Consider the following 15,431-nt stretch of genomic DNA (forward strand, 5'->3'; position numbering starts at 1 on the left):
ACCAGTGTAGCATTAGCACGCACGCACGCACGCACACACAAACAAACAAACGAACATTAAAGCTGTGCTGCACCGCCATATAGACGACAGCCTCATAACACATGAACCTGTAGCTGTGGGGCAACATGAGTAGAAAAACTGAAACGATAAAAAAGCAAAAAAAAACTCCCTGGAGTTTGCCTAGCATACTGAGATTGACCTATCCTCCTTCCTTAGCAAAACTACTTGACTGTATGATACCAGAAGAGTCACTGCAAATGACAGAGAAGATACCAACTGTCATTTGTTTCATATGTAATCATTCTCTGATTTAGCTTAGCTTACAGTAGTACGGACATAAAGGCTGCTGCTGACTGTGCGAGGAGTAGTATTCACTAAGCCACCATGTTACTGACTGTAGACTCTAGTCTGACCTCCCAGACTCAGCAGTAATTTTACAGACTGTCTCCTGGAATTAGGTATTAGGCCATCATTCAATGCATTCCATTAGACCATTGAATGCTGAAGGAAAGCAGCTTCACACGTCCACCACATAATGTGTGTGTGTCAGCTAATATTGGAGTCATTGCTGTAACACTCAGACTAATAGGTTTATAAATCTACATGCTTTTCAAACATGTAAATGATTGCTTTAACATGCATGTGCATGTGCACAAGTCTTTGGTAACTCTCCCCAAGTATAAAAAAAGTCAGAATGAGTTTTTCTGATAACAGTTTTATCACCTTTTAGCAGGAGCATAAATGGGTGTCTGTGTGAGACTGTGTACATGTGTTTTAGGATGCAGGGAAGTACAGCAAAAATATTGAAAGGATGAATGAAAATAAATCCAACATTTCACACTGTGAAGGTAGAGAGTAAGTATAGCTATTTTACAAGGCTGGCAGATGTATGGTGCACTGTCAATTGTCAAGTTAATGTAAGTCAAGTTAATTTGCATATCCCAGTATTGGGCCCACATCTTCTGTAATGTATGTGCAGGATGATCCTCTTCAACCCCTATAAAACAAAAGATTTTTCCCTTTTCCTCATCCAGGAATGCTAATAAAAACTTTTGTCTGGACGCTCTGCTAGGCTCTACCAATCTTTACCCTAGTCACATCACCTTGGTGGACCCACACTGGCGATGCGTCAACTACATCGATCTTGAGGGCACCTCTCTAGGCGTCTAGGTGCCACGGGAGTATCTAAACTACTGGGACCTCTAAGCCAGGCATTGTTACGACCTCTGCTAGCCCCAATGAGGCTCCACTAAAACAAAATATCTTCAGCGCCCTGTTTTCTGCCCCTGTGCCCAAACTACTTCCGTGCCACTCAAGGCAATAAAGATAAAAATGACATGAAGAACCCAGGCAAATTTTTACTAGGGGAGCACTGTGTTCCTTACTCTTCCACCTCGTGGCAAAACACTCTTGATCAAGCAACTCCTTGACAGTACCTTAAAGCTGTAATAAGTGTTTTTTTTGTTGTTGTTGTTTTTTTGAGGTTTTTTTTTTTTACTACTGGTGGGTAGAAAGATGAAATCACACCTTGATCTTAATCAAGCTGTTAAGACTAACGTTTTAGCAAACAGTTATTTTCTGACTCGGAGTCAGAAAAGGTAGACTCTTTAGGAAGACTTGATAAATATTAAACTTGTTAACAAGTCGTGTGAATTTTAGTTCTTTACAAACTGGAATTGTTTTGGTTTACTAGTCCAGCAATCTTACACATTGAGCTTGGCTCTAGCGTGGCTAAAAGCTGCATAATGCTACAAAATTCTCAGTGGAATCACCAGTTTTGCAGCCCTCTCTCAGAGTCATTTGCTTCAATGCTAACACAGTAACTATTACCTAATACAGCTTTCAGGTTTACATGGCCGGTTTCAGCACCTGGGATATGAGGAAGATTACTTTCATCTCAGGTAGCTAATATATAGAGCATTTATGATTTAGTTTTTCTTTTTCTTAGTAGTTGTATATTTCTCTACATAACTGATGATTGATGATTGATTCTTAGGATATTATTTTTTCCCGCTCAGTCCTTCTTATTCTAATACTCAGTCCCTTTATCACTACATAACCTTCATTCTTAATTCCTGACAAAGCCTTTCTGACATTTACTTGTTTAATTTCAAATTAGCCATTTACTCATGAAGAATAACAAAATATTATGACATTCTATGAACTTGAGAAGAAATATCCAGTCATATGGAGAATTACCCTACCATCCCCTTATGTGCTCCATTTTCTTTGATTTGGTTTGAATACAATAACCATATTCTTACCCACTGTATGGATGAATGTTAAAACAACAGGTAAATGGCAATTTTATGAGAATAATGGAGCTGCACAAGCACACTGGGTTAGAGAGACATATATATGCGCGCACGAGTACATGCTGTGTTGACTCCAATTTGATGGCTAGGGTGATTATTTAGAGTGCTGCTTCTGAGGAAGCAGAGACTGAAAAAGAGAATGGATGAAGAAATGATCTCTGATCCAGATAATATGAAATATTTCCTTTAGGGAATATGGTAAATAGAAGAAGGAAGTCCCAGACGTAAAGAAAAACAATGGCGCAGAGAGATATAGCACAGAAAAAGAAAAAGGCAGGGAGACACTGACATGGACACAGACAAACATGAAATGGATTATACTTATTTTTGCAAAAATGGGTCTTTTAGCTCACTTTTGCATTATGTCATGAGAACACAGACACCAGGAATCATCCATGTTTCCCCAGATTGTTTCTAATGCACTTAATGCTACTGTCACGTGGATGGTAGAAGACTAGCATTGAATGCATGAAGATTGTTATTTTTGCAATAAAACATAGGTTACAGCTGTTGTGGTTTTTTAAAACGTCATTAACTCATGTGTTTCATGTGGCCAAATGTGCTTTTGTAGCAATGAAAGTCAACCACCACATGTTCTTCCACTGTTTACCATGAGCACATAGTTTGCCATGAACACATAGCTGTTTTTTGGGGTTTATGTTTTCTTTACTTTACTAGTATATTGACCCATGGGACAATCTCCCAAAACCTTAATGTACTCTTGGACAAGAGAAGGAAGAAGAGGAGTGAGTGACTGCCTTTGCCAATCACTCCATGTGCATACAAAATTGCTTTAGCAACACATACAACTAAAAGCTTGTTGAAGATCAAATAAACAAATATAGTAGGAAAAACTGACTAATATAGTAGGACAAAACCTTTTCATTTTCAGATGAAAAAAGCGAGTAGGACGAAAAAAAAATCAAACAACAAAAACAACTTACCCAACATGATAAATTTTGTGAATGGAATTCTTACCAATTTGTTGGTAGTGTGTAGGTTATTATAACACTCCAGAAGCTTAATTATTGGCTTCATTCCAACTGAAAGAAATGCATCTAATTCTCATTTTTTTTATCTTTTCTGCCTTTTCAAGACCACATAAAACACTGACACACAAACACTGACACATGTGGCACTGACACACAAACAAATAAACAATGAGATAACAGACTGAACCAGACAGGAAAAGAAAGACTATGAGGATCCCATCATCAGAAGACGATACAAACACCCTTTGGCTCAACATAAAGTATTGTATGTACACACTCCCAGAGAACACACACCTATGATACACATACGACACAAATGCATACCAAAGCGCATGCACACATATGCAATGCAAGAACACAGTAACACTAACAATAACATGTCATGTGTTCTCTTAGGACCACAGATCCACTCACGTACAGACACACACACACTCACAAAAAAAAAAAAAAAAAAAAAAAAAGAAATCGATTCTGCCTCCTTGCTGGTAAAAGGGTATCCGAGGTGAAATCAATGGTGGAGCTTTGTGGAATAAAGGCATCCTGGGCATTCTTTGTGTGTGTGTTTGTGTGTGTGTGTGTGTGTGTGTGTGTGTGTGTGTGTGTGTGTGTGTGTGTGTGTGTGTGTGTGTGTGTGAGTGAGTAACAGAGAGCAAAGTGTGTGCGGTGTAACCACCAGAGAGAACTAGCTGGTCCTTAGAAGTACATCTCCCCTCTGATCCTAGGAAAAATCCACTAATCCCTACACCACACAGGGGCAAACACACAGAGAGAATAAATGTGATTCAGTTGCCATACAAATTCACAGACCAAAAATAAATTATTATTATCATAATACAAGTAAATTAAAAACAGACAGAGTGAGAGAAAATAGAGAAAAACGAGAGAACACAAGCAGAGAGAAAAAACTTTGTTTGCCTTTTGATAATTGCTGTCTCAATCTGCCTCTGTCTATCTATATATCTCACACACACATAGCATTTATCCCCTCATCAGTAATCATCTCACTAATTAACTAACCTAACAACGATAGCACACAGTTCAAGATGACAGCTTTTTAATGAGGGAGATACTAATCACTTTGACCCTCAATCTGTCAACATTCCCACTGCTGAAAAATGCTGAAATGCTTAACTGAACAAAGACTCAAAGCATCAAACTTATATGGCAAGAGCTTCCTCACATTTAGACAATGTGTTTACTACTTTTTGACTGAATGCTTACTGGCTGGAGCTGCATGGAACATCAATTCATCATCTGCTATACTGGTTTGGGATTAACGCATGAAAAGGAAAGTTCTGAGGTAAACGCCATATTGTGGACGTTCCAGTAGAAAATACTTTACATGCCTTAAAAACTGTAGGGATTAGGGCTCTACCTGAATCCATTTTTTCCAAGACAGATCAGTTTTGGTAGTTTGGGCCGACATGACGTCAAACACCCTTTTTATTGACACCGGTGCCGCAGTTCGTTCTGGCTCAGGAGATTAGCCGTCATCACTAGCATTCAGCATTGGAGCAGAAAGCAACGGAGCAAACAGAAGCGAGGCTGAAGAAAGAGGGTGCACAGCTTGCTGCTCCATGTCGTGCTGCTCGGCTTTCCCTAATACAAATTTCCACTTTCTTTTTGTATATTTCCAATATAGACGACAAAGGTATTTTTGAGACAATGCTGTGTTTGTGAAACTCTGTAGCCTGCCGTTATCCTGTGTTGTTCTGTGTGCAATGACACATCAGAACAAAGTGTTATGCTTTGACTGACAACATGAAGTTCGAATCGGAGGCTCCTCGGCTGATTATTCTAATCATCAACAAATATGGGGCAGCCCAAACATTAGGGATATTAGCGCTTGGCATCATTTATAAAGGATGAAAGAAAACTTCCCTCAAAATGTCCCATCTCACTGCGTTGTTGTTCTTTAAATGAATCAGCCCAAAGACAGTACATATAGGCTTTTCTAAATTTTATTTTGTAGATATTTGGTTGTAGGTCTGTCCTTATCTGGCACGCAGGAAGAGATGTGATTCCATTATGGCAAAAGCTAAATAAGTATAGGATGAACTCAGTAATAGGACAAGTCGCACTTTACCTGAAGAGTCTGAACCGAAGTGGAAAAGGAAATTAAAACAAAATACCACTGGAGACGATGGACATACTGTTTGACAGTGTCTTTTGGCAGTTCACTGTAAAGACACCAAAGCATAGGCCTGCTCGGCAACCCCCTTGATTGCCTGCATTCTGGACCCCTCGCTCTGTTTTTTCCTGATTTGATACTTATGCCCACAACCTCCTTGTGCTGTCATCTTTGAGGATGTCGCAATCAGTAAAATGCATCTTGGAGAAGAAGAGAGGTTTTTAGCAGAGAGCGTTACAAAAAATATACATTCCCCACCATCACATGAGATACTCTAGAAACATGGTAGGAACCTCTGCATTGAAAATTATTTAATAACTGGATTCTGCAGCAATACGATTTAAATAGAAAATGATGATATAACAAGGGTGACAAATAACAATTTTTTGAGAAATAGCCCATTTCTTACTGAAGAAATCAAGTTAAATGTGTCCAGTGTGATCTGAATAATATGATAAGCACAAAAAAACTCAGTGACTCCCTTCTCTGGTGTTACTTAATTAATGAAAAGGTCTTTCCTTTTCATTTTCTCCACTTTCTCCTTTCAGAGTGGCACAAAGACTGGGAGAGTGAATTTAAGTCTGGCCCATTATCTTCAGGGTTCTTTGACTATTTATTAATATCTAATCTTGAGTAACAGTGTCAAAAAGCAATTAAAGACTCATCTAGCGCATGTTTCACATGTCCATTGTGTTCTTTCAGCCATGATGTTTAATTTTCTGTTGGTATCATTTTCAGAGAGTTAGAGAAACACAGTTGTTTTTTATGCCATTTCCTCCTTTTTTTAACCTGTTTCTACACACTCTCATCATCCTCTAAATGAATATAGAAGCAAATAATTTTTGGCACCAGTAAATATAGTTGAAACTGTGCATTTGTCCACATAATTCTCTCTCTTTTTTTTTTACATCGAATTTTAATGTAGGAATTTATATAGAAAATGAGCTGAAATTATCTTTTGGCGGGTGAAAAATGTGTGTGGCTTTTCTAATGTGCTTACATTATTATCAAGCAATGTGCCTACTTCAATAATCTGCTGATGATTGGACTGAAGTTGGTTTAACTGCCAACAAGCCAATTCACCACGTAAAACATATCCAAAATATTAGTGATGGTTTGATTGATCTCATATATATTTTCACATCTTATTTTGATGTCGTCTTCCATGAAAGGAAATGAATAAAAGCATGAGAAATGAACGAAAGTAGTGTTGTAGTAACTTTTAGAGAAATGCAGTATTCGATCTTGGGACAACTATGATAAGGTTTGCCTTAAATGTGGTTAAAAATGATCAAAGTAGAAGCCGTGACTCAAACACAACATGTACCTGAATTGGAAGAAGAAGACTTGGCGTTGTAACTTAATGTTTCAGACATGTCTCAGACATCCACAACCACAGTTTCAACTAGATGTCTACAGATGTGTAGGGTCATCACACAAATGTCAGAATCATGTATGGTTCTGTGAGACTACAAAAGCATCGTGAAAGGTGGTACAGCAAGGATGCCCAATCCAGTTTGGCAAATGTGTGTTGAATTGATCCCCCTGTCCTTGCATCTCATTCTTCTGGAAGAGTTGTAGAGTGAAGAAAAGATGTAAATGAAAGAAGCTTTTCTCTTCCCCTCTTTGTGCTTTTATCCTTTTCTCCCTTTACAAACCCTCCTTTTTTTCTTCGATTTTTCTTCTTCCTTTCCTTCTTTCTCCTTACTGTCTGTGTCTGTCTCTCTTGTTCGTCCTCTCTCTATGCTCCCCCCCATCTCCCCAGCAGTTTATCATAATCACATCACCTAGAGTGTGATGGAGCACACTTAGGGCTTATTATGCATCACACACTTACGCACATGTACACACTCACGTTCAGGAATGGGATCCACTTAAGCCTTATTACATGTCTGACTGTACTTCTTACATGGGAGATTATTCATGGGACTGTGTGCTGGGTCAGAGGGCAAGAGCTGCAGGTAGGACGGACGGACACACACACACACACACACACACACACACACACACACACACACACACACACACACACACACACACACACACACACACACACACACACACAGACAAACAAACACAGACATCTAAACTCAGATGAGAACAGAAAGATAAGTGGAATACATGCTTAGAGATTTTTAAATTGGATATTCTTCAGGATGGACACAGGTGAACACAGCACATAAGAATAAACAAATATCTGATAGAATAGAATAGAATACAATGAAGCAGGAAATGCTGAAATATAAAATATCAAATAATAAAAGAAGATATGATGCTATAAAAAAGGAGAAGGTGATTTTTTCCTCCACTATCTTGCTGTAGCAGTACCACGTGTATGTGCACATACACACAAACACAAACACGAACACACACACACACACACACACATACACACCAACACACACACACACACACACACACACACACACACACACACACACACACAACAGGGGTGTTGTACAATAAAGACAGAGACAAAGTGTCTGTAGGGGGAACCAAAGAGGCAACCTGATCATGTGTGTGCATGTGCGTGTGCTTAGTACACATACATACAGTATAAGACACAGCAAACAAGCATGTGCAGTGCCTGAGTCTGTGAATGTACTGTCACAAAGTATGTGTTCTCTATGTATACATGGCAGAGAGAAATAGTGTGCGCAGGATGTTGGAGTATTTATTTATTTACTATCCCTCTGTCTGTGTGAGCGTGTGTATGTGTGTGCTTTTCAGCAGGTAGTGGGACAAGGTGCAGTGCAGTCTGGCCAATTGTGCTTTTCCTCCAGTGTTCTCAGATGAGTTCAGGAATGACTGTGTACAAAGAAACACAAAACTGTGATCCTGTTCATAATATTGTTTTTTTTTTTATCATCTATTAACAAATATGTAGGAAATATTTGCAGTATATTAAATCAGACCAATATAGCTGTTTCTACTTTATAGGCAAGAGTGTCTTGAGTGTATTATCACAAACCCCCATCGCCATGGATCATCTTCCATACCCCAAGTGTGTAATGTGTACTGCCTTTGCTCCTAGCTGCTTCCCTTCATTTCAAATATCCTGTCTGAACCCATCAATTGCACAAGTGTATTGCTGCCACATAGAGGTCCACTCATATCATATGAAAGAACTTATGCTAGTGCTACGTAATTACTTTGCAGATGCAATGCTCTGCAATCAAAGTGACGGTTCATTCGTGCTTTCCTTTATTCTCCACCTGCCTTTGCCATATTACTTACTCTCCTGTCATTTCAGACCCTGGTACGCCCTCCTGCCCTGCAGTAACCCGGGCTTTCCCGCATTTCAGCCACCTGACTCTTCCCCACCCACCTACTCACCTGTTGCCTATTCCCTAATCAGCTCTTAGTATTTAAACTGGCCCATACCCACTTATTCCCTGCCAGACTGTCTATTGTGCTTTCCAGCCAGGATTTTGCCTTTTTTGTGCACCTTTTGATTGGTTTATCTGCCAGCTTGTTACCGACCACTGCCTACGCCCAGACTTCGCCTATTGCTTGCCCTTGCCTGCTTCTGTCTGCTGAGTGTTGATAAAGGTGAACTGTTTTGAAATTTTACTAGTGTCTCTTAGTTGTGCTATCACGTTCTCCTAAACCTGAGCTGTGACAGAAAGTGTGTGTGTGTGTGTGTGTGTGTGTGTGTGTGTGTGTGTGTGTAACAGTAGAAGTACAGTGCAGTCTTAAGGACATTGCAAATTCATGGTAAACCCACATAGGTGATTTCATGAAGCACAATAAATTGCAAGGCTTTCTCATGTCCAGCCAGTTTAAGAGAGGGGTTGCCACTGACTTCTCATTCAGGTGACAATGAGTGCAAGGACAGTGTCAGAGGCTGATAACAGTAAAGTGTTTTGTTTTGTTTTTTTTTTTTAATTTTTTTAATTTATTTTTTTAAGTTTGATTTACACTTTGTGGACTGCAGTTGTTAACCTGCTAGCTCCCACAGTTTATGCTTAAAACCCTACCGATGCTTCTGTCACTACACGAGTAAATTTCACCAGGCAAAGTCAAGTCTGACAGTACTATCAGGACCCTTGAGCATAATCAGAGAGTGCTTGAGTGACTCCCCTTTCAGCTTTGTTGCAACTGTTAGGGTGGGTCGAATTACACATTACTACATGAAGTCCCGGTTCTACCCACCTTCAAACCAAGTAGAGGTCTAATTAGCCAGACTATGTAAAAACACCTGCCTATTTGGCCTTAAATGCTGTGTTAAAACTGAATATTATATGGAAAAAAAAAAAAAATCACATAAACCTGTGGCTCAGCATCAATTTTGAATTTTGATCTACCTTCTAGGGTAGTGAAAACATTCCTTGATTATATCCATCATTTTACTATTGCATATACACCGATCCGCCACAAGATCAAAAACCACTGGCCTAATATTGTATAGTTTCCCCCTTGTGCCGCCAAAACAGTTCTGACCCATCAAGGTATGGGACTCCACAAGACCTCTGAAGGTTTCCTATGGTATCTGGCACCAAGATACCTGTATTAGCATCGGATCCTTGAAGACCTCAAAGTTGCAAGGCGGGGCCCCCATGGACCGGCCTTTCTTTTCCAGTACATCCGACAGATGCTCAATCAAATTGAGATCTGGGGAATTTTGAGAACAAGTCAACAACTTAAAATTTTTGTCATGTTCCTCAAATTATTTCTGAACAATTTTTGCAGTTTGGCAGGATACATTATCCAAGGTTTGGTTTTGTGATACATCTCAAAGCAACATCCACAAGAATGCAAGGTTTCCAAGCAGAACACTTCCCAGAGCATCACACTGCCTCAGCCAGCTTGCCTTCTTCCCATAGTGCATACTCCTGCCATCTCTTCCCAGAGTAAACGACGCACATGTACCCGACAATCCACATGATGTAAAAGAAAACATAATCAGACCAGGCCACCTACCTCTAATGCTCCATGATCCAGTGTTGATGCCCATGTGCCCATTGTAGACACTTTTGGCGTTGGACAAGGGCCAGCATGGGTGGTCTGCAGCTACGCAGCCCCATACGCAGCAAGCTGCAATGCACAGCGTTTTGACAGCTTTCTATCATAGCTAGCATTAAGGTTATCAGCAATTTGTGCTACAGTAGCTCATCTATGGGATTGGACAACTCAGGCCAGCCTGCACTCCCCACACACAATAATTAGCGTAAGGCACCCATGACACTGTTGCCGGTTCAGTGGTTGTCCTTCCTTAGACCACTTTTTATAAGTACTCACTGCATACCAGGAACACCCCGCAAGATATGTATATTAGCTGTCAAGCCTGCTGAGAAAAAGCTGAAAAAGAAATGATCAGTTAACAAAGTGGGCTAAAATCATTGTTTATCCATAATTTGAAACATTGATTGGCATTATTGTAACAGCAACCAGAAAAGTCAAACATTCCTTGACTACTGTTAGTTACACTTACACCTACCGAGCAATCCTCACCAGCAATGCAAAAACATAAGCTACTTTGAGGTATTCTTAACTAAGAAGTAAAGGTTACAATCCTCATGCTGTAGGTGCCGATCAATCCCAAACCTCTGTGCTTCAACCTTCATTTGCTCTTCATTTACATCATGTCATTCATTACGTCAAACGAAATTGGATAGACAATTTAACAGACATTCTCCAAAGGCGTCACAACATATCTGACATCCTCTTTCTGGTTCACAGGCATTATTGGAAGACTATTATTGTCATGCAGAAATACACACAAATGTGCAGCCTCCATTATGTAAAATCAATTTCTTAAACATTCAGTGGAAATGAAAAAATCTGAAAAACTATTTGCCAAATACCGTGTTCCGTGTGTTTCGGGTTTTTTCTTTGAGTGAATACTGAAAAATGTATCCAAACTTGCTCTCTAAAATGTTCTCAATAGTTCTAACCTCATGAAAGTATATTATGGTAATGCTCTATCCAGCCACTATACTGCTGGAATGTTTTTTAGGATATGGTCTGATATCCACATCTGTCATTTTTCTCCCTAAAGTCGGTGAAATGATGAGGCAGAAATGGGATGCAGACATGCATGCTTAGTTTAGATCAGGGGTTGTAAACTTATTAACCAAAAAGATGTGTTTCCTGGGATACAAGCCCATGAAAATGTATTGCTGCTAATGTGGGAAACCATGGAGATTACTTCTTAAAGCACACCTAAGAGCCATTTTGGATACCACCTTTCAGTTTAAGAAGTCAGGATCTACTCTGATTTTATGCCTTCTCTTTCATTTCCCTGTCTCCTCAACCTTCAGTCCCACTAAGTCACCCTTTCCTTCTCCCGCTTCTCATTCTCTGTGTTTTCTTCTCTCCTTGGATCGGTCATGAATATTCATGAGGTTGTTATTTGCATTGCTGGCTCCTGAAAGAGGCTGAGTATACAAAGGTGACAGCCATCAACCGCAGGAGGCGGTGGTGTTGAGAGATGAGAAGGTGTGGATGAGGAGGAAAGGGACAAGTGGAAATGATAGAAAAAAGAATCAGAGAAAAACTGCAAAAAAACAGAATACTAAATAAAACTGAAGCCAGTTCAATGAAAGCATTTGTGTTCCCACCTCAATGTAAACTGTTCTGTGCTTGAATCCGTCCTCATGTAGATACCAAACGCCACCGTCTTGCCAAGCCGAACTGGGCTGGGTGGCACCAGAACCTCCACATTTTCATCCAGTCTCAGTCTTTCTCCTTTGGCAGAAACCGGGCCCACGGTCATTACCACAGTACCAGCTTTCAGCATATCCTGAAGACCCCCATCGACTAGGGCGCTCCACTGTCCCCCAACACCCACGCCCAGACCTCCAAGAGGCCCGACGTTTGCGCTCTGACCTCTCCACGGCTCGTTAACAATGAAGGGACACTCTTGACCAGCCCCTTCTACTGGTATAATTGAGTAATACACATCCACTGATGGTAGAGTCACTTCAGGAGGTCTTTTTCTCACTTGTGGTGGTGTAAACCAAGCTGGGGGAATCTCCAGACGGACAACACAGATGCCAGATGGTCCCATGAGTCGGCAGCCCGCCGAGGGTGCTGCTTCGCTGGTGTCACGGATGGCCACAGCTCTGACACATGGCAGGAGGGATGGAGGAGGCGGGTCAGGTTCATCCCAACGCCGCCCTACTAAGTAAAACAGTACCTGAGGAAAACACAAATACATTAAATGTCATAATTGGTCAATTAGTAGATGGACAGATAGCCAACAAGAAACTTGACTAAAAAAAAAAAAAAAAAAAAGATGAATGTTATCTTGCTTACACTGTAATAGTAAACCAAAATTATGATTCATGTGATCATGGAATATAATGATCTACTGTAATTCATGAAAAGATTTTTCTCTTCTGTTTAAATAAAGAACTGTTTGCTAAGAGGCCAAAATGATTGAATGCAGGTTGAACACTTTTTTTTTTTTTAAATCAGAAAAAAAGAGCATCTTTCTATCACATCAGGGGTGTGTATGTATGTATGTATGTATGTGTGTATGTCTGTATGTGTGTATAATATATATATATATATATATATATATATATATATATATTTACATTTTTTTATTTATTTATTTTTTTTCCTCTGAATTAATATAATGGATCCATTTTAATATCTGACAGTGTCTAACAAGCTTCAAGTAGTCAATGAGTGATTCCATGACTAGACAAACATGATAAACTGATAGATGGAATCTTCTAATTACAGTTGAATTTGATCATGCTTCTTGTATTGGATCGGCATTTTCAGTATATGTTTAATTGCATTAGAAGATTCATAAGTAAAAAGTTAAATGAAGATCCAAAGTAAAACATTAAACTGCCAATACCTGTATCCAGGGCCTTGTTGACCCTACTTTGGGCACCACCACTTGACCTTTGACCTTCCAGTTCAGGGTCACCTGGTTGGTCGTCAGCAGCACATGCGGTGGTGGACCCTGAAGCAGCTCCACTGGGATTGGCTGCTCGATGCTCAGGTTTCCATAGCTGCAATTGACGCTCGGCAGCGATTGTGTAGCTGCAATGCCTGGTTCCAGCTGGTGGAGAAAGAAAGGCTCAGTCCGCGATGATAGGCTGCCGTTTCGCATTACGTCCTGATTGGCTTCCCGCAGGAAGAAGGCAGAGTCAGCACCACTTAGCTGGCATTGGACGGGGAGGTAGGTGGGGAGAGAGGATGAGAAACGGGGCTGGGAGAAGTCTGGCCCTCCTCCTGGTCCACCTCCTGCTGCTCCTGCTTGGCTATCAGACACTGAGGAGAGATAGGTGAAGAGAGGAAAGCAGGAAAAAAGCAATAAGTGAAAATGAAAAGATGACAAAGAGACAGAGATGGAATGGAGAGGAGAAAAAGGAAAGAAAAAGATTAGTTGTGTTATATTTATAAAAACATCCTTTTCATAAAACAGGTAACAAATGCAAGTGACTACTTAGTGTAATTTTGTAACTGAAATCCAAAGCAGTTGATCATCTATTAAAGTCAAGATAGGAAACCGAGTAAGTAAGTCATGTAAGACCAAGACATGTTGACCCGTGAAATGCATATTGTATACACGCACATATAGTCACATCCTTAAGCTTTTTCACATAAATTCACACATGCATTACAACCCGCTGACACATCATACACCGCAGTACATGGTGTTTCTTAACAGTTTCCGTACAAGGAGAAATGAGCATAAACACATTAGCTCTGAGTTGTGTATACAAGACTAATAGACTCAGCATCACCGAGGGCTCTACATAAATGTATCACTTTTTTTATTACCATGCAATAAGTATTACACACGCATATATCTAAACTGACATATTGCTCCTTGGCAGTTTATTTCCATATATTTACATTCATGTTTTTATTTATTTCCTGGTGTATCTACCAGACATTGGAGCCTGGGATTACTGGGGTTTTGGTTCAGTATATAATTTCCAAAGAGGACAATGGGTTTCACTGAGTTTGCTGTGATGTGAAGGAGTTTAGATCCCTACCCTTTATCCTCCATCACTCAGTATTTGCAATTAATCCACTGTCTGGCTCGTCAGCATTATATTGTGCAAGGCACAGAATCAACAAACTGATCACTTGTCATAAACTCTTTGAATATGAGTGTTAGCTAAATGCTGACATGAGTTGAGTTGAGTAGAGTTTAGGAAGAGCTTGGTTCCTTTACACAGAGTTTGTAGATGAGTTACCAAAAAAGTTGCCAATAGTTAAAATGTGTACACTTAAGGCCCTGAAAATGTATTTTCTTAATCAGCTTTCTACTATTAGTGATGGGATCCTACATAAACACTTTATTTTCCTCCAAAGTTAGAAGTTTTGGTTATTTCACATTGGATATTTTTACTTTTCTGTTTTTTCTCTGTGCTCTGGTTTGAAGTGGGCGGGGCTCCGTTGGAAAAAGGTAATGTCACTGTCTTCTGCGCACCAATAAGGATTTAGCAACATATTAATCAGAATCGGATGACAGTTGGTGGGTTGTTAGGCCACTACGATCACTTTGAGTATTAACCTTTAAATACTGATTTATGTTGTTTGTTTTATTTGTTTTGTAATTTTTTTACTATTGATTGCTGCTAAAAATAATGATCATTTGGCTTCATAGCAAAAGACTTCAGATTTAACCCTGTCTCCAAGAAATTACCTTTATGTAAAACTAAACTGCAACTCCAAATATGTTGTGTAGAAAATGTAATTGCAACCGGATTACGTTTTCTATTCATGTAATGAGGATAAACTGTTAATGTACGTATTGACAACTGCCAAATATTTTGATACTGAAAATTTCAGTAAAATGTTCAAAGACAACTTATTTGTTTTCCACCGAAATATCAAATCTGGCTACACAATATCCACTTGTAGTGAATACAGCCTTATTAAACCTTTTTATGGTTATGTTTAGGAACTCACAGCACTTGCTTAAGGTTAGGGAAAAATAGGAGTCTGGTTTAATACAGAAAAAGTTAACAGCGTTTGTTTATACAAAAATAGACGGGAGGGTTTCCATTGAACCTC

General features: G+C 39.6%; 1 protein-coding gene across 1 annotated transcript in view; it reads right to left on the reverse strand.

Annotated features, from left to right (window-relative positions):
- The window catches only part of si:dkey-215k6.1 (transmembrane protein 132C), a 178,685-nt gene that overhangs the window by 158,827 nt on the left and 4,427 nt on the right, over nt 1-15,431 (reverse strand). The window contains exons 2-3 of the mRNA XM_040154637.1: nt 13,255-13,673; nt 12,002-12,579 (exon numbers count right to left, since the gene is read on the reverse strand). Coding sequence (XP_040010571.1) covers nt 12,002-12,579; nt 13,255-13,673 — 997 coding nt within the window. The remainder of the gene's footprint in view (nt 1-12,001; nt 12,580-13,254; nt 13,674-15,431) is intronic.

This window comes from Xiphias gladius, chromosome 19, assembly GCF_016859285.1.
Source record: "Xiphias gladius isolate SHS-SW01 ecotype Sanya breed wild chromosome 19, ASM1685928v1, whole genome shotgun sequence".
Taxonomy (NCBI): domain Eukaryota; kingdom Metazoa; phylum Chordata; class Actinopteri; order Istiophoriformes; family Xiphiidae; genus Xiphias; species Xiphias gladius.